This window comes from Elaeis guineensis, chromosome 8 (assembly GCF_000442705.2).
Source record: "Elaeis guineensis isolate ETL-2024a chromosome 8, EG11, whole genome shotgun sequence".
Classification (NCBI taxonomy): Eukaryota; Viridiplantae; Streptophyta; class Magnoliopsida; order Arecales; family Arecaceae; genus Elaeis; species Elaeis guineensis.
Genome location: NC_026000.2, coordinates 3,708,988 through 3,733,361, shown reverse-complemented (window position 1 = coordinate 3,733,361; position 24,374 = coordinate 3,708,988). Strand labels below are relative to the sequence as shown.

The following is a 24,374-nucleotide window of genomic DNA, read 5'->3' as shown; positions in this document are numbered from 1 at the left end:
CATGATATTTTGGCGTTTTCAGAATATCTGATAGCCATCTCCTCTCTTGCCCCGAAACAAAACGAGAATAGAAGAACTCCAAGACGGTTTCAAAATGTGGTCCCGACGCACCATACCAAGGTCAAAACCAGAAAAAAACGGCCGTCCCTGCCATAACCAAACCCGTTAGCCACCCGAAGGCCATTAAGGCGTGCCAGGTGTCCCCAACCGCCCATAAGGCCTCCTCCTCTGGTAACGGAAAACAAACCCCCGTCACAAGCCGGCCCCCACAAATCGACCTGGTCAACAGCGGTCCAAAGGTCACATGCCCTGCCACCCCTCAACCGCTCTCTCTCTCGAAGCGCACGAAACCCACGCCATCCCCGTGAAGTCATTCCGTTTCTTTTCGGGGCTCCGAATCGCCGGAAAACCCGAAACCCGGTCAATTTCCCCTGAAGGCTGAGGTACCGTGGAGATCCCATGGCGGAGGAGGTCAGCTCTGGAGCTCGGGAGCACGACAAGGCCGATCGAGAGGGGTCTCCAAAGACGTCTTCTTCTCCTCCTCTTGGAGCTGAGGGAGGTGATTCCAAAACCCTCGCCCCTCCAGATGCCTCTTCCGGACCCGGCGGAGATGGAGGAGGCGCCGGCGATCCCCGCTCTTTCTCGCAGCTCCTCGCAGGGGCCATGGCATCGGCGGCGGCGGTGAGCTCCAGCGCGGCCCTGATCCTCCCCGTGCCCGTGCTCGCCGTCCCCTGCTACATCGCCCCCGCCGCGGGGCTCTCGGTACTGTTCTTTTGTCTTCTTCTTCCGAATTCTTTAGTTCGTCGTTATGCCTTTCTTGTGTATGATTTTTTTACTGCTGGAACAGTAGCTGGTCGGTTTTTCTTTTCTTTAAAGGATGAAAGAATTGCACGAAACCTTGTGCTGACAAGCGTTTGTTATTGGAATTGGAGATAATTATATGTAAGATAAATGACCAAAACGAACAAGAAAGTTCTTCCAAGAAGATGGATGTATGGAATATTTAGATTCGTGTAGTTTATACAGAGGAGAATAACTTGGAACTGGGACTAGGTCCTGGGGCCAACCAAAGACGGCATCAAAAAGAACAAGTGAGACTGCTGCAACAAAACCCATCTTTTTGCAAGAGTTATCTCGAAACTGTTGTTTACTTGTGGTCTCGCTGGTAAGCCTGCTGGTTGTAATTATGCTGTCCCATTTTATTTCAGTGGTAGATATGTTTGTTTGTTACATAAGAGTCTGATCTCTTACAGTTATGCCAAGGAAGAAGATGTTAACCTGTCAGGTCATAGAATGTCTTGTGGTATCTGACCTGTCGGATTATACAACAACATACCACAGTAACGAAATCCCGAAAATGTCTGATCATGTTATTTGCTTGAAAGTCTCCGAGATGTGAAGATTTAGGATGAGAGTGCTGCATATTGTGTTTCTGCTGGCGAAGAGCTGGCCTTACACAGGATGAACTGGCATGGAAGATGCAGAAGCCTTTATTTTTAAAAAAAAAAAAAAAATTAGTAACATTGCTAAAATACCTATATTACCAAATTGGTTTTTAACTTGGACCTAATTTAATATCGCTGAGCTACAACTTGGATGTCTCTTGAAAATATATATAAACATTGTTTTAAACCAATTGTAAAAGTCTAGCATCATATTCTTTCTAGATTTATGTATCAACAGGCTCCGTCTCATGTACTCCACAAATTGTGATGGACATGACTCACCAATAGAGGTGTACTGCATAGAATAGAAGGGTAGATGCATCAAGGTAGATTGTGCTTGTCTATCGGGCATTTACTAGAGCTAAGGGCACACATGCATATATAATCTTGAAAAAATTGATTATAGATGCATAAGATGAAAAACCATATCTAAAATAACAATTAAATGACTTTGGATGAAAATTCTGTAAATATGAAAATAGGAATGTGATGAGCTCCCTTCAACCTATGATTTTATCATAATTAACCAACTCATCCCTATCTTTTTCATTTGAAAGCCTCCTTGATTGCTTCGCAATCCTTGATATTCATCTCAAGGACCTAGGCCTCAGGTTCCCTCGGTGTTGTAATTTCATCTGTTTCCACAAGCTCATTCAAATGTAAAGCATAAAAATGTCAATTCATTAATTTTCAGAACCCACAAAAATGAAAAAGGATTTTTCCATATTTGCCCCTCCCAAACTGGAAATTGCATAGTCATCCATGCGATTAGATGGCATCCTCCAGACAAGAAGTAATGTTACCATATTATCTTACCATTTTATCCCTTTGATGGTTTTTGCTTATATATTGTTCACAAATTGCTCAATTACTTATTTTGCAAGTCAAAGGGTGAAAAATTCATATAAAATATTAGCTCAATTTCAAATATTTGCCTTAAAATATTTGAAAATTTATAAATAATTTATGTGAAATGATTAGCAGACAAATCAGGTATAGGTTTTAAAATGAAAAAATGAAAGCGGAATGGGGAGGGTGTAGATGAAAATTTAGAGGCATATATGCACTATATACTTTTCAAGGAGTAAATGTTCAAATAAGAGATACGTTAGGGGTATGTGTCCAAATTTTAATATGGGTCTAGCCTTCAGTCGGTCTGATGTAGTATGATGATTTTGCATTGCTAACACATCTAATATGTATATCAAGAGTCAGATCATTTAAAAGAAAAGAAGAAAAATCTACCTCAAAAAGCTTCAGTGACAGATTAGCAAAAGGAGTTAAAGTCTTCCTGGATTTAGGACCTACTACTTTAATGAAAAGCCCTATTAGTTTAATGAAAGGCTATGATTAATCAAGGTGAGAACATAACAGCTTTTAAACATTATTATTTATTTATTATCGATGTGGCTTCTCATATAGGTTGATATTGATGAAAATTACTGTTTAATGTGTTAAGAAACTCTTGTGCGAAAGTCAAGCATTTGTTTGTAGGGCTGAGTAATTCCTGATCTTTTTGGACTTTTTTTTAGCAAGTGCCATTTCTCCAATTATGTTTTATAAAGGAGAGGAATAGTGAACTATGTGTATGTTGCGGTCCTCATATCTAGTTGGATGGATTTAGAAAGGTCATCTGGATCTGGAATTTGTTTGCCCATGAAAATCATGAGTTGCAAATGTGGAAAAATATTGTTAAAGTTTATTAACATTCTGCACTTATAGTTGATATAGATCCTCTTCTTGTTTAAAATGCTATCCAGTGCCCTGGAAATATGTAAATCCTTTTCTTTTAATTATCCTATATATGATTCCACTAAACAAGCATGGACTCCTAATCATAGGTTCAGTTCATCATGTATTTCATGTCATTTTTGAATTCCCTTGTTCTTGATTTCATGAAGTTCTGCATGTTGTAAATCAATGAAATGACAACTCTAGTTGATAAATACCCCAATTTTGTTATTCATGTGTCATATTTTCATCTTCTTGCCTCTGATATTGTTTCTTAATTCTTGTTGTTTAAAATATTTAACTTGTCAAGAATTTGTGTAATGTGATGTCTATGGTTGAAATATATATTCATTTTTGTCTCTTTTCCAGGGGCACTTTGCAGTGACGCATCAAGCAGTCTTGGCATCTGTCACAGCTCAGGCTCTGTTGCAATTGCAAAAATCATATCCTTCCTCATCGGATTTTTTGAGAAATTCTGTACCACAACCTCAACTATCCAATGTTACTCTGGTGCCATTGCAACAAGACCCACTGCCAGTAGCAGGGAACAATGCCTGTGCACCAGAGACAGAGCAGCCACCTTCATCTCACCAGAATCAACAGTCTAATTCTATTGTTGTAAAGACGAGCTTTGATGATGAAAAGGAAAGCTCTGGTGATGATTACAACTGGCGGAAATATGGTCAGAAACAGGTGAAGAACAGTGAGAATATCAGAAGCTATTACAAATGCGCACATGGTGACTGTTATGTTAAGAAGAAGGTTGAATGTTGTCAAGATGGTCGTGTCACTGAAATAGTTTACAGAGGCTGTCACAATCATGAACCACCTCTCAAAGTTAGAAGCTCTAGAGTGAGAAAGGCAAAACGTGGTGCCTCTTGTGTGGTAAATAAAAACTTAGATCTTCCAGGAGCTGAACTTAAGGAAGCAGTTCCTTCTCCATCTAAACTACAACAGACTTCTGGTAATGAAACCCTCAAAGAAGAGTTACCCTGCTCCAATGACCATGAAGAAGATTCTGGAATGAAGGCTCAAGAGGATCTTGGTGAAAAACCAGATCCAAAGAGAAGGCAAGTAGTTAAGGTATATTAACGTTTGGAACATTTGGATCTAATGCTACAAGTTGTGCTTATAAGTTTCTGTTCTATGTCAAACAGAGTCAGTGAAAGCACCGTGCTTTTTTCAGCTCCAATACTTAAAACCATCAGAGAGCCTAAAATTGTATTGCAGACAGCATGTGGTGTGGGCCTAACAAGTGATGGTTATGGGTGGCGGAAGTATGGACAGAAATTCGTGAAAGGAAATCCAAATCCCAGGTTTCGCCTCAGATTCATTATTTGGTTGATTTCTAATTTTTTGCATATCCATCACAATGGAATATGGAAATTTAGTTGGATGAGACATTATTACACTAATATCTAATCAGTTAGTTTTTAACAACTAAAGTTACTAACATATATTAAATGGAAAAAATGTGCTACGATGCCTGTAGTTGCTACTTTACAACATGCATTTTTCTTAGAGAGTTTAGAAGTTGTTGCTAAGAATCTAACGTCATGATTGTTGCTATAAGAATAAGTATCATATTAATTGTTCATGCTGGGTGTTTGTATGCAGTTTACTTCAGCCTCATGAGCAATAAAATAGTTCTCTATAGTGCCTAAGATCTGGACTTTAACATGTTATCAAGGCATAGTGCTCTCATTTATTGTTTCCGCATCAAGATCAACATTTGCTTGATGGCGAAGTTAACATTGTTTACTAGAACATAATATAGTGTGCATATGCCCAATTAGATACATGATTGGCATTTTTCTCTCTACGCATCACATAATTTTGGTTGCAGGAGTTTAAATGGGTTGAATACAATTATGAATGACTTTCGATTCATGCTTGGCTGACCTTGGTTAAGGTTAGCATCGACATTTGGGTCTACATTGATAGGGTACTGTAGTTTAGGCATGTTGAGGTAGTGTTTAATTCAACTATGTTGGACACTGGAAAAGAAGTCATGTCAAAATTCAGTCACCTTTGCCTCAATTATAGATCTGCCATCCCATGTACACTGACATTAAGGGTCATGCCAAGGATGGAAGAACTCATTCTTGCTGAGTATATTTTCTACATATCATGCTCAGGTGCATGTTGAATTTCAGGGCAGCAACTTCATAATATTAAACAATTTTTTTTGGGAGAGACAGTCCAATTGTAAAATTCAGAAAAATGATCAGTCAGTCTCCATTTACTAGCTTGACATGCTTGTAGGATTGGTAACCATACTAGTATGAGTAGAATAATTGTATCTTGCTTAGGTGAGAAAGGTCTCCTTTTTTTCTACCTTTCTTCTTCTTAGCAAGGATATGAATGGCTCTAGTACTTGATCTATTTTAACAGGTTAGAGGATTTTTTTTCTTAGCTCTGTGATATTGAAATGCTGTTTGACTTCTTCCCTGCAATTTGGAGGTCTCATGTCTTAAGTATTTTTTTATTGGTGGGAAAAAGGGGTCGTTTTATGTATAGATATATATGAAGCAACATATTGAGGTTGTAAAGTTCAACCTCAAAACATGTTTCAGTTCCTTTGGACCCTTTTCATGATAGTATTCAAAAGAAAGAAAAGGAGGAAAAACAGAAATGGTTAAGAAGAAAGAACAAAGAACTGTTTTCCCCCCAGGTAACAGTGGAATAAGAGAACTAGACATTCTTGTTGGTTCTTAAAGAGGTGTGTCTATGACGAGAAACTCCAAAATAAATTAAACTAAAATTTAGGAGTATGGTAGTTTGGGCATTTCTTTTTCTTAGCGTTTATTCTTAGGTCAGATCAGTCTCATGACTTGTTAATTTCGCGAGTTTGAAGTGGTCATATGATTTCATCATTTCATCTTATTGCCTGTTAATGAAGCCCAAGAAAAATTAGGTGTTGATGCAAAGAACAAGGTGGTTCACAATGAAATTAAAGAAGAAACCAGAAAATCCTTATCAAGCCAAAATATTAGAGATGGGAGATTAGAGCCTGAAAACTACATTGGTTGGCATGTTGAATCTCTTCGTATTTTGTATTCAAGGGACCTAAAGAAGTTGGGAAATCTGCAGGCCAGTGTCCTGGAATAGCAAAGGCCCTTCCATTACCAAAGTATTGCAAGGTACAGATTCCAAAGCACAGCAGTTGGGTCAACTTTCACTTAAGAATGTGGATGTGAATAATATTATGGCAAGAAGAGGAGGTGATACCCAATAGTCAGCTCAGCAAGAAGGCTAATGATAAGGTTGTATATATTCATACACATGCAGGTGTGTCGATATATTATTTCTGATTATGGACTATTCAGTTGAGCTATTACCCTTCAAGTAGGATTGAAATATCAATTCTACCATCACAAGATCAATAGTGAGCCTTTTCAATTGAGGATTCAAATGAATAGAGTCTTAAGTTGTTTAATCACAAAACTGATTTGAGCTGTACTATTAGTGGAGGGATCTTTAGAAATTGGACTAAACCCGGGCTTGTTTAAATTAAGCATTAGATTTTGGATTCAATTACTGACCTGTTCTTAGGAGGTCATGAGTTTTTACTTGTGGGTACATCTTAACATTGTTAGTTCTTCTTCTTCTTCTCCCCTTTTTTTTTCTTTCTTTTTTTTTCTTCTTCTTTTTTTTTTTTTGTTGGGGGGGGGGGGGGTGTTGTGGAAGTTGAAGAAGATAATTTTTGTTAAACTGTTAAATTTATTGAAGAAGTCTCTTTCAGTATCGTTATTGGTCTTGACAATTTTTTATACTAATAAGGCTGCTTTGGATGGCCAAATTTGTTTTTCTTGAGCTTATATCTTAGATTGCTTTTAGGAAAATTTATTGTGAACCCAATTTAAGAGAGCACTGGGGCAATTCATGCACTTAAGCATACAGGTCCCTCTAAAATGTTCAGTAGTCCAAATTGATCACGTAGTATTGTTAGAATATCATAAGTAAAACAGGATTAAGGTTTGTGTTGTGGTAAACATAAAGATAAATTTTAAATTTTGTATCAATCACCTTCCGAACACTAAGCAAATTTTAGACTGTTGAGGATTAATTTGCGGAGGTCTCTGTGAAACACTTGTTCATTAAATTTAATGTTAAAGTTATCTTTCTTCCCATTAAAAGCCTAATTTTCATGTTGCAATGACATTGTGCTGGTATACAAATAAAAGTGGAAGTCATCTGAGAAGTGTTGTAAATTTGTTGCTCCTGTAACCATTTGTGACCCACCCATCACACAATCTGTGAAGGGGGAAGAATAAGAATAATCACTTTCTTTTTTTGTTATTCCAGGTATTGTACTTTTCTTTTGCTTTTAATGCATGAGATTTAATTACATTATTAATATGTATAATATCATGAGTCATGAAAAAGCACTATACAACAAGTCTAACACATGCATACAAAATAAATAAATTTATAAATAACAAAAACATTCCACTTATGCAAAAAGGTGCTGGGGGAGGACTCCTAGTTGCCTCCAAGATTCCTAAGATCTTGCTTCAGAACAGAGCTAGACTCCAAGCTCTTGTGAAAGCCTCTGGTTGCCCGTTTTAAAAATCTCTGGTTCAAAAGTTATGCAAAAGGCAATAAATAGCACATCATTTGTTGGTTCTGTTTATACCTATTTGTGAAGATTTCTTTGGTTATCCGGCATCAAGAACTTTGCTACACATAGGTGCCTGATAGTTACAATTTGTCTAGAGGTCAAATTAGGATGCTTTAATGCTCTAGTCTAACTGTAAACCCATTACCGTGTCTGGTGCTGGTGCTTGCTGATTGATTATGACCTATTTAAGCTATGTTATATTTCCCTTGAGCGTAATCCTTCTCTTTAATGTGCTCCAGAAGCTACTATAGGTGCACTCATATTGGATGTCCTGTACGTAAACATGTAGAGAGGTCTTCAGAGGATGCAAAATATATGGTCATTACGTATGAAGGCAAGCACAACCATGACTTGCCATCCCTAAAAGATGGCAGTGATCCACCTGCAACCCCTCTTCTTACTGCCGTTGCAACTGCTATGAGTAAGTGTGAGCAAACACAGAAAAATTATCCACTGTCATATGAAAAGCCCACAACCAAATTGTTGCCAGACGTGGATGGTAAGATAGTAAATGAGCGGGCGCAAGAGCTTGGAGGTGAGAAAGCAATAGAATCTGCCCAGACTCTTCTAAGTATGGGATTAAGTTCAACTTCAGAAAATGTTGGCCGTAAAAATTCTGAAGGTATTCAGCAGCCTCAGTTAAATCGGAACTGTACACTTCCAGTCCAAAACTCATGAATTGGCAGGTTCGTTGAGTTTATATCGTTCTGTTGTATTTTCTTCTGATTTCACTCCTATTGAATGCCTATGTCATGTAAATATACTTGCTTCTGTACAGCTGTTGAGCTTCTTATAATTTTCCCAATATCAGATTACAAAAACATTTCTTGATATGTTTTGATCCCGAAAGAGTTATGTTGATTACTCTATGACCTGTATATATTTGTTAAATGTCCCATCAATACCTGCACCTGCCAGATCACACTCGACTGAATTATGTATACAGTTGGTGTTCCAAAAGGTGTTTCTTCTGCTCTAAACAAGGTGTTTCGTCGGGACATGCAACGAAATGGACCAGACGAGTGTGGAAACGGTAGATGTTAATGCAGTGGACCCACTGCTTCACGGTGCATGTCTGACCATACATGACCCAAATTATGCCAAACCATGCTGTAACTTTGCATAACCACAACCAGAACGAAATGCTGCTTCACTGGTGACTACTTGTTACCTTTTCTTTTGCATGACAGAGAGACCAACGTCAAAGTAGTTTCAATTCCTTTACCCAAAAAAAAAAAAAAAAAGTAGTTTCAATTCCTCTGATCTGATGAGAGGATAAGGTCTGTTATGGGCCATGCGCCGCCACATTTAGAATGTGCAGCAACACAGCCAGATGGTGATGTAACTCTGAACCGCACCCAGAAAAACAGACAGTTTTTGGTATTAAAAAATATTTTGCCAGGTTTCTTTACCTCTGTTTGCTTTTCACGTAAAGGCAGCGCGGTGATCGCATTTTCAAGATTTGGCCGCGCTGTTAGGCGCACCAAATCACTATATAAAATCATAAAATATTCATATCAAATCATTCCGAAATCCAGGGCCTACGACATTCTCCTGATTAACGTCAATTTCGTTGCAGCTGTACCTTTCCAGGGAACCTAGCCCCCTTTTTTTCCATTAATGCCCATCTACACCCATCACCAAATAACCATTCATTTGGGGAAAGGATTGCAGCCATCACCGAACAACCATTCAATGGGTAGAGATTGCAGCATAGCAACTGCCCTTAGAATCAAGCGAACAAGCATATCAATCAGAAGTTGTGCCCTACTTTTCTGGCGTTCAATAGCATCCAAAACCGACAAATAGTATGACCAGCCGTACACACTTTGCATGTAACATTGTGGTCCGATTGTTTAAAGAATCTCAACAACTCCACCCTCCACATGACCAACCCTCCAAATAAGAGTGCGTGAATACTTGCCCTCGCTGGACCAGTGAAATGTACAAACCAAGATTGCATAAAATTCACAAATATTTATACAACAGAGGATCACCTCATTCCCTGGAGAGGGTAAGCCACCGTCCAGTCTACTTGTACAAAATATTAGAAAAAAAAAACTCCAAACCCACCCAACGCCCTACCAGCATTTGCTATGAGATGCTTAGCCCATCCACAGCTCTTGGCAAGTCCATGTTCCCTACCTTGTCACCTGCCTTCGCCGTCATTTCCTCCACCTTGTGATTTGCCCTAATAGCATTCCCTTCATCCCCATCTACTGATGTGGCAGCAGCCACACATTCCCCGAATCTGTAACAGCTGATGAGGTGATCATTGGTTATCCCTGAGGCTTGCATGAAGGAGTAGATAACCGTAGGCCCAGCGCTCCTAAAGCCCCTTCGCACCAAATCCTTGCTTATAACGTCTGCCTTCGGAGTCTTTACCGGGACTTGCCGTGGGTAGCGGAATCTGCTCACGACGGGCTTGTGGTTCACAAAGCTCCAGCAGTATCTATCAAACGATCCAACCTCCTCGATGATCTACACCCATAGAATCAAAAGTAACTGTCAGCAGTCAAATGAAAGGACCAATTGAAACTGGTGTGATTCCTATAGCCAAATGGCACGCTAATGATGATAGAACCCCAGTCAGTATACATCAGGTTAGTTTCTCAATAATTATCCAATGAGTCCTGCAGTTAATCAATGCTCATATCATAGAAGAAAAGCACACAAACAAAGCAGTGGTGTATACCAAAGTAGTTGTCACTAATGCAGGCAGGAATGATCCCATGAAACCAAATAACCACACAATTGGTTGATACAATGACGATAATAAGGATAGTAAAAAAGGACAAAATAAAAGAGAGAGGAACCAACCTTAAGTATTTGGCGTGCATTTTCGATAACGGCACGCAGCTTTGGCTCTGATAGTAGGAAGCTTGCAGTGCTTCCTGGTGCTATAAGCTTTTTCTCATTCAATTTAGAAACCAATACTGGGTCAAAATCCATGAAAACCTCCCTGTAAAAAGGTATGTCCAATAAGAAAGCAAGATCATATACTTAGAAATTCAAAAGGGTCAAGCTAGAGGCAATAGTTACCTAAATATGTGCCTCTTGCTGAGAATTACAGGCCATGTAAGTTCAGCCAATGCACCTGATAGTACAAGCAGCTCAAACAGTTTCCTGTATAAATTTTTTAAATTTTTTTAAAATCGAAGATCGCTTGTTGTTATCTGACAATATAAAAACTTCTGGTTTTCCAAGCAAACTGAGATTAGAGTTGAGACTGCATACTTATCATCATGGACTGGTACTCCCCATTCTTCATCATGGAAGGAAGCATAACAAGGATCTGTTATAACAGATAAACCAAGAATATTTTATGAAAGCAAAAGGCACACCACAGATGAACATTCACAAGATAGAATTCACTACATCCTGACCAGACAATTGAAATTATTTAAGGCTGAGAAATGGATGAATTGAATAGCAAAGGCACTGTCTGTTGACTTATGAGATAGCAACGATATAAATATAATGCATCAAAGAGAAAGGCAAATAAAGCAACCATAACCACCAACATTAGGAAGAGTTGGCTTAGTGAATCTTTCCACCAGACCATCTAACCCAGAATCATATTGCCTTAAGTAATGCAGCCCACCTTCTAATATATTGAGACCATCTCACCATCCTTGGTAACATTGCTTTAAATGACGCAGCTCCTATGCTTTCCAATTTACTGTGTTTTTTTCTCTTAGTGTCACCATTGCCATCCCAACTCAACTTATTCTTATCGGCTTAGATTGTTTATTATCCAACATATTTTTATCTATACAATATTGCTAGCCTTGTTATGTTCTTACAAATTTTTAATGAGGTTGCAAAAGCATAAAGCAATAAAGTTTTACTTGACAATACTGAACATAAAATAGTGATTTGGTTTCCTGCGACAACCAGCTAATAAAGAGAAATAAATTCTTATGCAGAAACAGAGTTATAGCTCAGTAAGCATCAGAATTTCTGGTAATGACAAGATATTCATCACAGTCCTGTGGTTCAGGTCACTGCATGTCAGAACCACCATATGTTAAATGAAGATTCAACCTAAGCATAGAGTTTATTAAGAAAATCTATATCTAGTAATGACAGGTAAAATAAATCATGAAAAGGAAAAAAAAAACATAGAAGAGTGAAGGAATGTTCAAGAAGACATTCCATCTAAAAAAAAAAAAAAAAGGAGATGACAACTCAAAAGCAGGTCCAAGTACTTCTAGTTTATAATTCCTCTTCCATCCTCTTTCTACATATATTTATTGCAACCCTGTTCATGTAACCAAACTGCATCTGGAAACCTTCTCCACAAGAATCAGCATCTAAAAGCTTCCTCCATTAACAAAACTTCAAAGATTCACTTTGCACATGATTCAACACTTAGAATTAAGCAAATCACAAGCATTGTATGATCTGAGAAATACATTCTTCTCACATGAACAATATTGTAGTTGCTCTGGCATATTCTTAATCTTAATTGCTTTGAAAGCCCATGGAAATTCAAATTACAGAAAAGTTACTCCATGCAGACTTCAACTATCTGAATAATAGAGACATGATGGTTCACCAATGCTTCATCTCTCATGCACATGAAGCAAGTCATCAATCATCATTCCCCGGACCAAAAAAGGAAAATAGGCTTCATAAAAACAACATAAGACAGGAAATGCTAATATCTCAAACTATAAATCTATGTAGCTAAGACTTTTATGATAAATACTATATTAATGATAGCATACACGTACTGCAAATATCATAGGGTTAAAATGTCAAAAAATTAAAAGCTTAAACTAAAAAAAGAAGTGGACAAAATACTAAAATAAAATTCTACTGTTCTACCCACTTATAATTTTCTTTTTTAACATCAATGATGGATGCAAGCCCACCAAATACCATAGCATGTCAGCTTTCAACCCAAGGGAGTGTCCGGCTTGGACATAGTTAACTAAATACTTTGTCTGAATATGAATTTTGTATATATATATAACAGTACTTGACACAAGGAGATCTCAGGAATCACAAAAACTTTGGTGGTAAATTATCCAATGTTTATGGCAGGGGCCTTAACAAAAGCTAACTACATATCTTGTCAAACATTCTGACAACAAAATCCAGAAGAAGGTGGTTGCAGGAAGGCCAGTTCCAGTAACACTTCATGCACAGCCTAAAGCAGTGCAACCATTCACAAAACTCATCTACAATGAACTAAATCGTCAGAGGACACACAATAGATGATAATGCAGTCTGACTTGTCATGAAGCAGAAAAAGGCATAAATTACATATTAAAACAAAAACTTCTAATTCTAGCTCATTTCACAGCACTCTTGCTTTGGAAAAACGGTCAGGAAGAGCTGAAGCAGAAATAATTTTTTTTTAATGTAAAAAAGCAAATCATGTGAATTTCTGGTTACTCTGTGTGTGCATGCATGCATGCGTGTGTGTGTGTGCGCGCGCGCACGCACGTGGGCGTGCGTGTGTGTTGTCAAATGACCCAAACAGGCTTATGATCCTTAGTGCGGAACCTCAAATGGCTATATTTCATAATTTTCCATGATACATTCCAATTCCATTGAATTAATATCCCTCCAGTGTCATTGATTTAAGAGATCCCAGTTATCATCTACATGTATATACACGGAAAGTTAAGAAATCATATCAGAATCAAGAAATTGTGATAAATAAAAAAGGAAAAAGGAAGGTTTGCAACAATTTTGAGATCTTTTCTGTTAGAACTATATCTTGATACAAAATCCCCAGAACATATATAAGTTATCACTTGAACTCATCCTTGAACAATAGCAAGAAGAATGAGTTTTTAAAAATGAAATAGAGGATTGTGCCTAGAACCTACAATTACAATGTTTTAGGTTTTTCTAAAAAGATCGTGCTTGAGTAGTTAACATGACAAACAAAATCCTCTTGGCAGCATAGTTAGTGCAGATACCTAATCTAAAAGACGGCCAAGGTCTATAAATGCCTGATGCATAAACAAAGAGAGATGGTACACCAAAAAGTTCTCTTATTTTAGGAAACACCTTCTTGACAAGGCTTTTGTTCATTTTCTAGATCTTATAAAGAAAGAACATGATAACGCAAGAAGAGAAATGTGGGCCATGCAGTATGAGCAAGAAAATAACATAAACAATAAACAACCTCAAATACCACATGTTGAGAACCAATATCCATCTAGAAACTAAATCACTAGCTCATGAAGAGATTTTATACATATTGCTAGGCAATGATAAATAAGTCATCTGGGGAGACAGAATCACTCCACACCTCAACAAACAAGCAGATAATCTGGATGATAATCTGCAAGCTGCTAGACCAGAAATACTTGGAGTTATGAGAGAAGGAATCACTTTTCCAATTGTAAACACAATGTCATAGCAGAAACAGAAGAAGAAAAATTGAGTGGCTCTTCCATTTCATTTCATGTATACAGAGATGTTACAGTGAAATACTAAAAGATGCATACAACGTTCAAAGTTCTTGGCATACAGGTATTATAATAAATTTGGACCAATTTGAATTAATAATGGAAAAATGGAGAATAATTTATTTTGTATTTTACTTGATAAGTGACCTACTCAAAATGCCAAGCATTGTTGTTGAGAAAGTTCAACACTGACCTGAACGAAGGGTTGGCCTGACCATAGCCAGGCTGGCCTGTACATTGGACATGTCAGATATCAACAAGACTGTGAGCTCAAATATACCACCGAAAGAAACCTATGTGAAGGCACTATTCCTTTAACATCCGAATTTTAAATGACAAAAATGCTCCTAAAAATATACAAAATTAGTAAGGTTTCATGAGGATAAAAGATGAGGAATAGTAGGTTTCTGTTTTAGAACATCAGTCATCGCTGGGGAACATATGAGCTTAACAATCAAATTACGGATATTTGAATGACTTCAGGGTGCAGATAGACTGAGCTAGTTTGCTTTCAGCACGCCAGTGGGACTTCAACCAGTGACACATTCATGCTTGCACTGGGCAGAAATTGCAGGTTGACTCAGAAAAGTAGCAAATCCAAGCACTATAGTCAAAATTTTGCTGTCATCATCGTTCCGGAATCAATGTGGGAAGACTATATCCTGGTGGCCATGGATATTTGAACCAAGATGGTGCTCAAGGGACGTTAAGGACTAGAGCTAGCAATTGTTGTGCATCAGGACAAAAAGGATGTCAGAAAACAAAAAGGTGCACTTAAATTTGTGTAATCCAGAGAACTCTTGCAGCATTCTCAGGTTTTAATTACCAAAATCTGGTAGTCCAGCTCCACTACCCTATCATTGTTGACGCACTCATGAATATGCCACCATACAAATGAATCTAGGTATACCTAAAAATATTATCAAAGGCATGCCAAAAAATGCTAATAAATGACCCAGACACAGGATAAACTACAGTAAATTTCCATAAATATGCAGTACATTTCAATGCATAACAAAGACTGAGAACAGCTAAAATCACAAGAGTAACAAGACCACCAAGGGTTTATGTAATGATGCTTCAAGATCGCAAAAACGCAAATGGCAGCATTTGTTTCCACATAGTATGAAAAGGTTTTGTAGACATTAAATCGTGAAATGGTTCTATGTACTTCCACATAATTATCATAATTACAGAAGACTATCAGAACAGCTAAAATCAAGAGAGCAGAAGGACCACCAAGGGGTTATGTAATGATGATTCAAGATTGCAAGAATGCAAACAGCAGCATTTGTTTCCACAGTATGAAAAAGTTTCGTAGACATTAAATCATGAAATGATTCCATGTACTTCCACATACTTCTTATAATTACAACAGACTGTTTGAACAGCTAAAATCAAAAGGGTAAAAGGCCACCAAGGGGTTATGTAATGATGCTTCAAGATCGCAAAAATGTAAATGGCAACATTTGTTTCCACCACAGTATGAAAAAGTTCTATAGGCATTAAATTGTGAAATGGTTCTATGTACTTCCACACAATTCTTATAATAATTACAAAAGACAGATAACATGAGCCACCGAAAGGAGAAAAGAATACTTTGTTCTCCCAACACAAAATTATGTATTCCACAATCAGAAAAGATAAAAAAAAAAACTCACCAGTATTTGCCGTCACCCATGCACACCTCCTCTTTCCCTGCACAAGGTCCGGCGAAGGCAACAAGAAACCATCAGGAACAATCTTTTCCAGCTTCGCAGCAATCTTTTCTGGCTTGGGAATGCTCTGCCTTCGGCGACTCGTGAGATTCGGCCTACCAATCCTTCCCGTGGACGCCCGGCTGCAGAAGGAATCAGTGGAAGCATCCGAGGAGCAAGAAGCATTGAGCGACAAGTTGGAGCGGATGAGCAGCTCATGCCTCCTTAGCACCGAGGAAGCACTAAAAGGTGGTGTTAGAGGTGGTGAATTGGCTGCTCGAGGGGAAGCCTTCGTCTCCTCTGCTGCCCCGACCCCGACCTCTGCTCTCTCCACCTTCCGCACAGGCTTCAAAGCAGGCTTCCGAGCCGTACCTGCAGACCTTGCTTTATTTCCAGCTGGCCCAAGAACTGGCCTCACCTCATCATCCTCGACGTTTATGGACCGGGCCATCGGCACTCCCGACATTGAAGAGACTACTCGCTTATTCTCGGATCCCAGCTCAATGCTCGCACAGACCTCTTAATCTCTCCAATTTTAGCAGGCCTAGGGCTTGATCCAACGTTCCTAGCTCAAATTCCCTTCACTGTCCCACGATTCCCTTTTTTCCAAAAGAAACACCAAGAATCTGTCTTCCTTCGGACCAATCCACACACGAAATCAACGGTGAAGAATCCGAAATCCATCTAGTGCTCAAATCGACGCCGATGGAGTCCCAAGCTCCACCTAGAACAGTAATTAGGGTTCGAAGCGCCTCCACTCCCTATCCGCCAAAGAAACCCTAGAAAGAGTAGAGATTTCATCCAGCATTGCCGAATACGACTCAGAGAACGCACCCAAACTCTCGTCTTCCCAAATTTCCACCTTCCAATCTCTCCACGCCCCCGCGAAGCCCATCCATTTCATCAAGAACCACTCCAAAACCCTAGAATCCACCGGCCGGCACCAAAATCGAGCTCCCGAAACCTTCGAAGGCGGCAAGAACTCTCCGATCCGAGCATTCAAGAAGGCGAAGGGAAACCAGAAACAGCGATCCGGCGATTCCCGGCGAGCGAGAGAGAGGTTGGGGCCTGGCAGCAGAAGAGAGGGGAGCCAGAGAAAAGCGTTAGATTTTGGGATTTTAATTTAAAAAGGAGTGACCGGGAAATCAGCGTCAGATTAGGTGGGCGACCGGCTGTAGCCGGTGTCCCTGTCGGGAATGTGATCATGCCCTTTAAAAACAAAATCTCCTTTAGATTAGCGATAAATTACATTTGCACCCAATAAAAAAAACAAACGCCGCGCTTCTTCAATTTATTATTATCCAACATCTTAACCAAATATGATTTAAATGCTGCATCAAAATAAATTTAAGTGATATAATAGTTTTGCTAAAATATAAAAAAAAAAAATATGTGCATCCATTTTTTATTAAAAATAATTTTAATTTTGATGTGAGATAGATAATTTATCAATATTAATGCATCGAAAAAAAATTTTAATTTAATTTTTATATTATATTAATTAATTTTTTAAAAAAAATTTTGAATTCTAATTTTATGACGGATGCTATCATGCCACTTGGAACAACTACCACTGGTGGCTTAGCTAAGTGGATCGGTTGAATAGGTAACCGGTCAAGTCATTCATCCGAACAAATTCGAAAATCTACATCTTTTAAAACACTTTTAAATTAATGCACATACACAAAGAAAGATCAGAATAATTTTTTTTAAATTCTATTAAATTTTAAAAAATAAATAAAATAAAATTTATTTGAAAAATATTTTTTCTCTTTTTTTTTTTTTTTACCTACTGTCTCTGCTCCTATCTCCGTATTAGTAGACATATCTATAATCAATGATTGATCTTTTTCTCTCTCGATCTTTTTTTTATTCTCTCTCTCACAAAATATTTTTTTTCTCACAAAAAAAAAACATGCTTTCTCTTTCTCATCTCTACTCATCCAACCTTTAGATCTCCTCTTTGCCATTATCATTACCATAAGTTGGATTCCGATCACAATACCATAACTTTGGCTAAAAACCACCACACCCCAACACCCCTCCCTATCTCTTCCACAAGCCTCTCCACCTCCTGGCATTTTATAGTATTTCTGACTATTTTAATATACTTCTAACTTTAATTTAGTTTTAACGTATAAACTATGTAATTATTAATATATTTATGATGTTGCCGTCCAATTTTCGTTGACCCTTATCCGTTCGATCAACAATCTGGATTTTGAGATCGTGGTCTTTTCCTTTGGTATTTTTCAGCTTCATTTTCTTTTTTCATAAAAACACTTATGGAGACCCAAAAGATCCCCAAAAATAAGCCCGAGGAAGCACGTGAGGCATATGGTTTGCAGGGTATGATCTGGGTTAATTTATTTCTCTTTTCTTTTCTGATAATGTCGTGAACCCGGCAGGACCGTGGGACCTGGATGGCTATATATATATATATATATATAATCTTTCTCGAGGTTTTATTTGAAAGTTCTGCTGGGGCAGGTCGAGAGCAAGCATCCCCGCACCAACCTCTTCAGCTACACGTCCGAAGTCACCCGTCTACTTATTGCTCGTGCGTGTGTGTCTTTTGTTATGAATTTTTTTGTCTGGATCGTATCGAATCAAATTACCAACGCCAGCTCCAATTCCTTCTGAGACATTGGAGGAGGATGCTGCCAGATTTTCACACTGCTATCTGCCTGTCATTTTGCTTCGTTGCAGTGCTCAAATAATTCATTGTTTTGTCATATAGTTTATTTTTTTTTTTTTTTTGATAAACAGTCATATAGTTCTCTTAGCAATATCATTTTTTTATCTTCTCCAGATATAATGAAATACTCTTGTTATAGTGTTATGGTATATTTTCTGTAATGAGATGGCAAGAAGGCAATAATATTTTTTTTAATGCCTGGAAGATTACATCCCCTTCCAATTTTGGAGGTGCAAGCCATTACTTGAACTTGGATAATTTAATTTATGTGAAACTTTTCTTTCGAAAAAAAGAAGCAAAAAAAAAAAAAAAAAGGATACACTGGAGAGTTTCAATAACCAAAAATCTGTTACTCCATCGTTAGAGTGGATCGTGGGACAGAGTTGAACACAGAAAATTTCAAATTTTAAATAGGCTCCAACAAAGTCTGACTAAAACTAAATAGAGTTAAAACCCAAGGTCCCATCCATGATTAGTTCCATTCATGTTTCATCATTGCATCCACCTCACTTTAAACTCGAAAGAAAGGAGCAAGTACTAAAAATTTATATGATAGAACCCAATTTGCCGAGAAGTACTTCTGTGATAGCCCGCCAGCCCAAACAAAAAAAAATAAAAAAATAAAGAAATTCAGAACCGGGAAGAAGACTCCCGATAGAAGTCTCCTTCTCCGACTAAATTCGAACAAGAATCGAACTCCTAAGACCCCTCGGAGTCCTAGGAGTTCCTATAAGAAGATCCCCTCTCTTTAGAATCGATCCATCGACTCTTTTCCCCTCTTTTTCTCTCCGATTTTCCCGAAGAAGAGCCGCGGGCACAGTTGGGTTCTCGCCGTGTTTTCTCTCCGACGAGGTCCCAAGAGGCCGAGGTAAGTTCTTCTCTTTTTCCTCCCTTCCTTCCTCTTTCCCCCGTGCGTTTGTGCGCGGTGGCCGGCGACGAACATCGCCGATTTTTGGTCGGGAAAAGACTCTGTTTTTTGGGCTTATTTTTCGTGAAATCTCCGGCGCCGGCGATCGAAATTGACCGCCGGTCCTGTTTCCTCCGTGACCGGGGGAGATGGCCTGTCAGCCGCCGGCCTCCGCCGTGGCAGCAGCGGCCCGAACGGTCGTTCAAAGCCTGAGGACCAAGAGTCCTCTGTTCCGGCGCAGGAAGAAGAAGAAGAAGAAGAAGAAGAAGAAGAAAGAAGAAGAAGAAGAAGAAGGAAAAGAAAAAGAAAAAGAAAAGAAGAAGAAGGAAAAGAAAAAAAAAAAGAAAAAGAAAAAAGAAAAGAAAAAGAAAAAAAAATAAAAGAAAAAAAAATAAAATAATAATAATATAATAATAAATAGGATTTTCTCTCCTCTCTTTTCCATGAAGAAAAAGAAAAGAAAAGAAAAAGAGAGAGAGAAAAGAAAAGAAAAGAAAATCATTAAATTAATAAATAATGATATAAATAATAAAATATGAGAAAGAGAGTTTCTCTCTCTTCCCTCTCTCTCTTCAGCCTGAACTAGTATTTTCTCTCTCTAGAATTGGACTTTCTCTCTCTACTTTCTCTCTCTAGATTATCTCTCCTAAGATTTCTAGAATTTTGAGAAGAATGATGATGAATTTAAATGATCCTCGTGATGGATTTTTGATCCGTGATCGTCGGACGGTACACCGACATCCACTTTGATCAGATCAGGTATTTTTAGATTTTATTTCTCATGATCTTATTGAATTATCCACATGATAATTTTAGCATGATTTGATCTGATCGATCAGAATTTGTTGAATCATATTGTCTGAAGAATTCAAGATGAGTTTTCTCTCTCTAAAATTTTCTCTCTCTAGAATATTCTCTCTCTTAATTGATTCTCTCTCTAAAAAAAAAGGTTAGTGAATGAAGAAATTTCTTTCAATAGTCCTGATCTGATTCTAATGAAGAATCCTGATCTATGATTGTCAGACAGCGTACTGGCACCCACCTTAATCAGACCATGAATCTTTAGATTTGATTATCCATGATTTCGATCTAGCCATGACTTGATTTGATCATGATTGATTTCACCAATTGAGATATTGGACCAATCGTAATGTTGGATTGTGTCACTTGATCAATTCGAATTGTACCTCATGAATTCTCTCTCCTCTGATTTTCTCTCTCCACTTGATTTTATGAAATCGATGAAGAAACCTCGATCCTATCATTTCGAATCTGATTTGATCTGATAGTCAAACTTTGGATCATTTAGGTCCTAATTAGATTTTGATTAGATAAAATTAGATGATCGGACCCAATCTAAACCGTTGAAATATGGTATTCGTATTCTTTCTAATTATTGAAATTGATTATGTATAGGATTGTGGATATTTGATCATGGGATATCGCGATATGATCTACGAACAGAATTTTTGGAAAAAATTTATAGAATTATGTGGATTTATTGAAATACGTTTGAGGTAAGTAGTGTTTACTTTTACTGAATTTATCTGGTAAATTATTGAATTAAATAAATTTATGCATGTTTGTGATTGAAATTATTCACTGAAATAATTGTTAGAATTATTTATGATAGAAAATTATTTATTGAATGATGTTATTTGCTGAGCAATTATTATGATGATATATGATCTTAAAGAATGTTATAATTGATTTGACTCGAATATCAATTAATTTTATTATTCTTGAAAATAATATATGAATTGAAAGACAATATGAAATTGATAACCTGACTGTGTTGAGGACCCCGCCAATGGGGGCATATACGTTGGCAATTGACTGTCCTGAGGAGTTATGTCGCCAGTGAGACCAGCGACATGTCGCCAGATAGACCAGCGACAAAACCGCCAGTTAGACCAGCGGTTCCAAAGGACTTGGCTGCCAGATGATTCGCAGCCCACCGCAAGCAGATACGCGGTATTATGACCCTGCACAGGGATAATGTGGTCATAGTCATGGTTGGTAAGAAGAATTTAAGAAATTGATGAAATTAAGAAGAAAACATAATTGAAAATTATGATGAATTGACTTCTAAATATGATTGACAGTATGAATATGATTTCATGAAATTACATATTGAATTGTTATGCATAGTATTATTTGCTTGATTATTCGGTTAAAGGTATACACTGCTTACTGGGCTATTTAGCTCATGATAAGTTTTATGTTTTTCTTACAGATCCAGAAAATTAGCATGATGCGGGATTTCGGTTGGGAGAGCGATTAGAGATGGAGTTAACTCATTGATTTAGGATTTTCTCAAAATTGATTCAAACCTTTAGTTTTGCTTTTAGTATTGACATTGTCAGACAGTTACTTTTTTTGAACACTTAGTTTTGATTTGTTATTTGAACCAAGGTTTGATTATGAATGAAGAAAAATTTATTTAACTGTTTGTGAAGATATCATGATGAGATGCCTTGCATGCTTATGGAAAAAGTATTCTATAAGTATGCGGCGGTTGTCATGACCCTCGATTCAAATCTCGGATCGGGGGCGTGACAATTAATATGGTATCAGAGCATAAGTAAATGAATTATGAAACATAGAATCAGATATAGAATGGGTGTAAGTGGATAGACACCAGGGACATTATAGTGTAGATCTTTAATGATTGTAGTGAGAGAAATATTTATAAATTTTGATTAAACATTGAGATTATGTATGAAAGGATCACAATAGATTATAACATATAGAATTTGAAATATGATGGATGATCTATTGATCATGATATGATTAGTTAGATCTTGATCGAAAGTAATTACAAAAGGATTGACATAAAGTTTTATTGTGTGTTGGTGCAAAAATCTGCTTGCGCCGGAGAAGCTGGAGTCGGGGAAGCCGCGGTCGCCGTCGGGACCTGCAAGGGAAGTCTAAACCGGAGGTGGGGTTGCTCCGGCAAGACCCTCCGACGCTCAAGTCAGTTCTCTGCCTCAACAAGAATGGAGTGCTCGAACGGAGAATTTAGCAGAGTTTTGAGATAAGAAATGAGCTTAGAGAATAACGTATCTGGATCCCCCTTTTTATAGGCGGAGGAGGTAACGGATCGATGGCGACGTCTGTAACCGTCGGATCGTGGGCCGCCCGTAGTCAGGGGGAATTCATTGCGAGTGGTAGTGGAGCGGAATCGTGGCCATCACCGTGGCTCGCCACGTGGAATCTGTTACGAGGGGTGGAGCAGCGTCCGTTGTTGTGACTTGCTAGCGGATGGAAAATCGCCGGTATCCGTCGCAGGAGGTGGAGCAGGTTCGTGGCCGTTATGGTGGCCTGCCAGGGGGTAGTGGAGCTGTGCGGAATCCGCCACAGGAAGTGGAGCAGAGCTGCGATGGTTACTGTGGCCTGTCAGGGAATGATGGAGCTACGCGGAATCCGCCACAGGAAGTGGAGCAGCATCGCGGCCGTTATGGTGGCCTGCCAGGGGGCGCAGATCTGTTGATTGAAGCTCGGCAGCGGTCGGAGCCCGGCCTCTGTGGAGGTCCGGGAGAGGTCCTCCTGGCGGCTGGGGTCGTGGGTGGAGTCTGACTTCCGTGGGAGTCCGGGCGGAACCCTCTCGGAGCTGAAGTTGCGGGCGAAACCCGGCTCTCGTAGGAGTCCGGGCGGAGTCCTCTGCAATCAAAGTTAGAGGTGAAGTCCGGTTCCCGTAGGGGTCCGGACGGAGCTTACCAGCAGTTGATACTGAGAGCGGAGCCTGGCTCCCGTAGGAGTCCGGGCGGAGCTGTGTTGATGTCGGAGGCGGAGCCCGGCTCCCGTAGGAGTCCGGGCGAAGCCGTGCAGCAGTTGATGTCGGAGGCGGAGCCGGCTCCGTAGGAGTCCGGGTGGAGCCGTGCTGCAGTTGATGTCGGAGGCGGAGCCCGGCTCCCGTAGGAGTCCGGGCGGAGTCCTCTGCAATCAAAGTTAAAGGTGAAGTCCGGCTCTCGTAAGAGTCCGGACGGAGCTTACCAGTAGTTGATACTGAGAGTGGAGCCTGGCTCCCTATAGGAGTCCGGGCGGAGCTGTGTTGATGTCGGAGGCGGAGCCCGGCTCCCGTAGGAGTCCGGGCGGAGCCGTGCAGCAGTTGATGTCGGAGGCGGAGCCCGGCTCCCGTAGGAGTCCGGGCGGAGCCGTGCTACAGTTGATGTCGGAGGCGGAGCCCGGCTCCCGAAGGAGTCCGGGCGGAGCCGTGCTGCAGTTGATGTCGGAGGCAGAGCCCGGCTCCCGTAGGAGTCCGGCGGAGCCGTGCAGCAGTTGATGTCGGAGGCGGAGCCCGCTCCCGTAGGAGTCCGGGCGGAGCCGTGCTGCAGTTGATGTCGGAGGCGGAGCCCGGCTCCGTAGGAGTCGGGCGGAGTCCTCTGCAATCAAAGTTAAAGGTGAAGTTCGGCTCTCGTAAGAGTCCGGACGGAGCTTACCAGTAGTTGATACTGAGGCGGAGCTGGCTCCCGTAGGAGTCGGGCGGAGCTGTGTTGATGTCGGAGGCGGAGCCCGGCTCCCGTAGGATCCGGGCGGAGCGTGCTGCAGTTGATGTCGGAGGCGGAGCCCGGCTCCCGTAGGAGTCCGGGCGAGCGTGCTGCAGTTGATGTCGGAGGCAGAGCCCGGCTCCGTAGGAGTCGGCGGAGCCGTGCAGCAGTTGATGTCGGAGGCGGAGCCCGGCTCCCATAGGAGTCGGGCGGAGCGTGCTGCAGTTGATGTCGGAGGCGGAGCCCGGCTCCCGTAGGAGTCCGGGCGGAGCCTGCTGCAGTTGATGTCGGAGGCCGGAGCCTTGATGTCGGGCGGACCCGGCTCCGTAGGAGTCCGGGCGGAGCCGT

General features: G+C 39.8%; 2 protein-coding genes across 2 annotated transcripts; one reads left to right on the top strand and one right to left on the bottom strand.

Annotated features, from left to right (window-relative positions):
- The first annotated feature begins 309 nt into the window (after positions 1-309).
- On the top strand, positions 310-8,633 carry LOC105050730 (probable WRKY transcription factor 32). The gene is made up of 4 exons (XM_010930858.4): positions 310-762; positions 3,546-4,246; positions 4,334-4,492; positions 8,040-8,633. The coding sequence occupies exons 1-4, from the start codon at positions 460-462 to the stop codon at positions 8,476-8,478; spliced, it is 1,602 nt and encodes a 533-aa protein (XP_010929160.1). The 5' UTR covers positions 310-459; the 3' UTR covers positions 8,479-8,633.
- Positions 8,634-9,738: 1,105 nt separating this feature from the next.
- LOC105050731 (uncharacterized) lies at positions 9,739-17,007 on the bottom strand. Its single transcript, XM_073261865.1, has 5 exons — positions 15,896-17,007; positions 11,038-11,095; positions 10,843-10,926; positions 10,621-10,762; positions 9,739-10,281 (listed from the first exon to the last, which is right to left on the bottom strand). Exons 1-5 carry the CDS (start codon positions 16,395-16,397, stop codon positions 9,895-9,897), a joined length of 1,173 nt encoding a protein of 390 aa, XP_073117966.1. The 5' UTR covers positions 16,398-17,007; the 3' UTR covers positions 9,739-9,894.
- Positions 17,008-24,374: the final 7,367 nt, after the last annotated feature.

Coding starts and splice junctions, on each gene's coding strand:
- LOC105050730 (XM_010930858.4), top strand. CDS start 460: ATGGCGGAGGAGGTCAGCTCTGGAGCTCGGGAGCACGACAAGGCCGAT. Junction 763..3,545: donor CCCCCGCCGCGGGGCTCTCG/GTACTGTTCTTT, acceptor TCTCTTTTCCAG/GGGCACTTTGCAGTGACGCA. Junction 4,493..8,039: donor AAAGGAAATCCAAATCCCAG/GTTTCGCCTCAG, acceptor AATGTGCTCCAG/AAGCTACTATAGGTGCACTC.
- LOC105050731 (XM_073261865.1), bottom strand. CDS start 16,397: ATGTCGGGAGTGCCGATGGCCCGGTCCATAAACGTCGAGGATGATGAG. Junction 10,927..11,037: donor GTACCAGTCCATGATGATAA/GTATGCAGTCTC, acceptor AAATTTATACAG/GAAACTGTTTGAGCTGCTTG. Junction 10,763..10,842: donor AGCAAGAGGCACATATTTAG/GTAACTATTGCC, acceptor ACCTTTTTACAG/GGAGGTTTTCATGGATTTTG.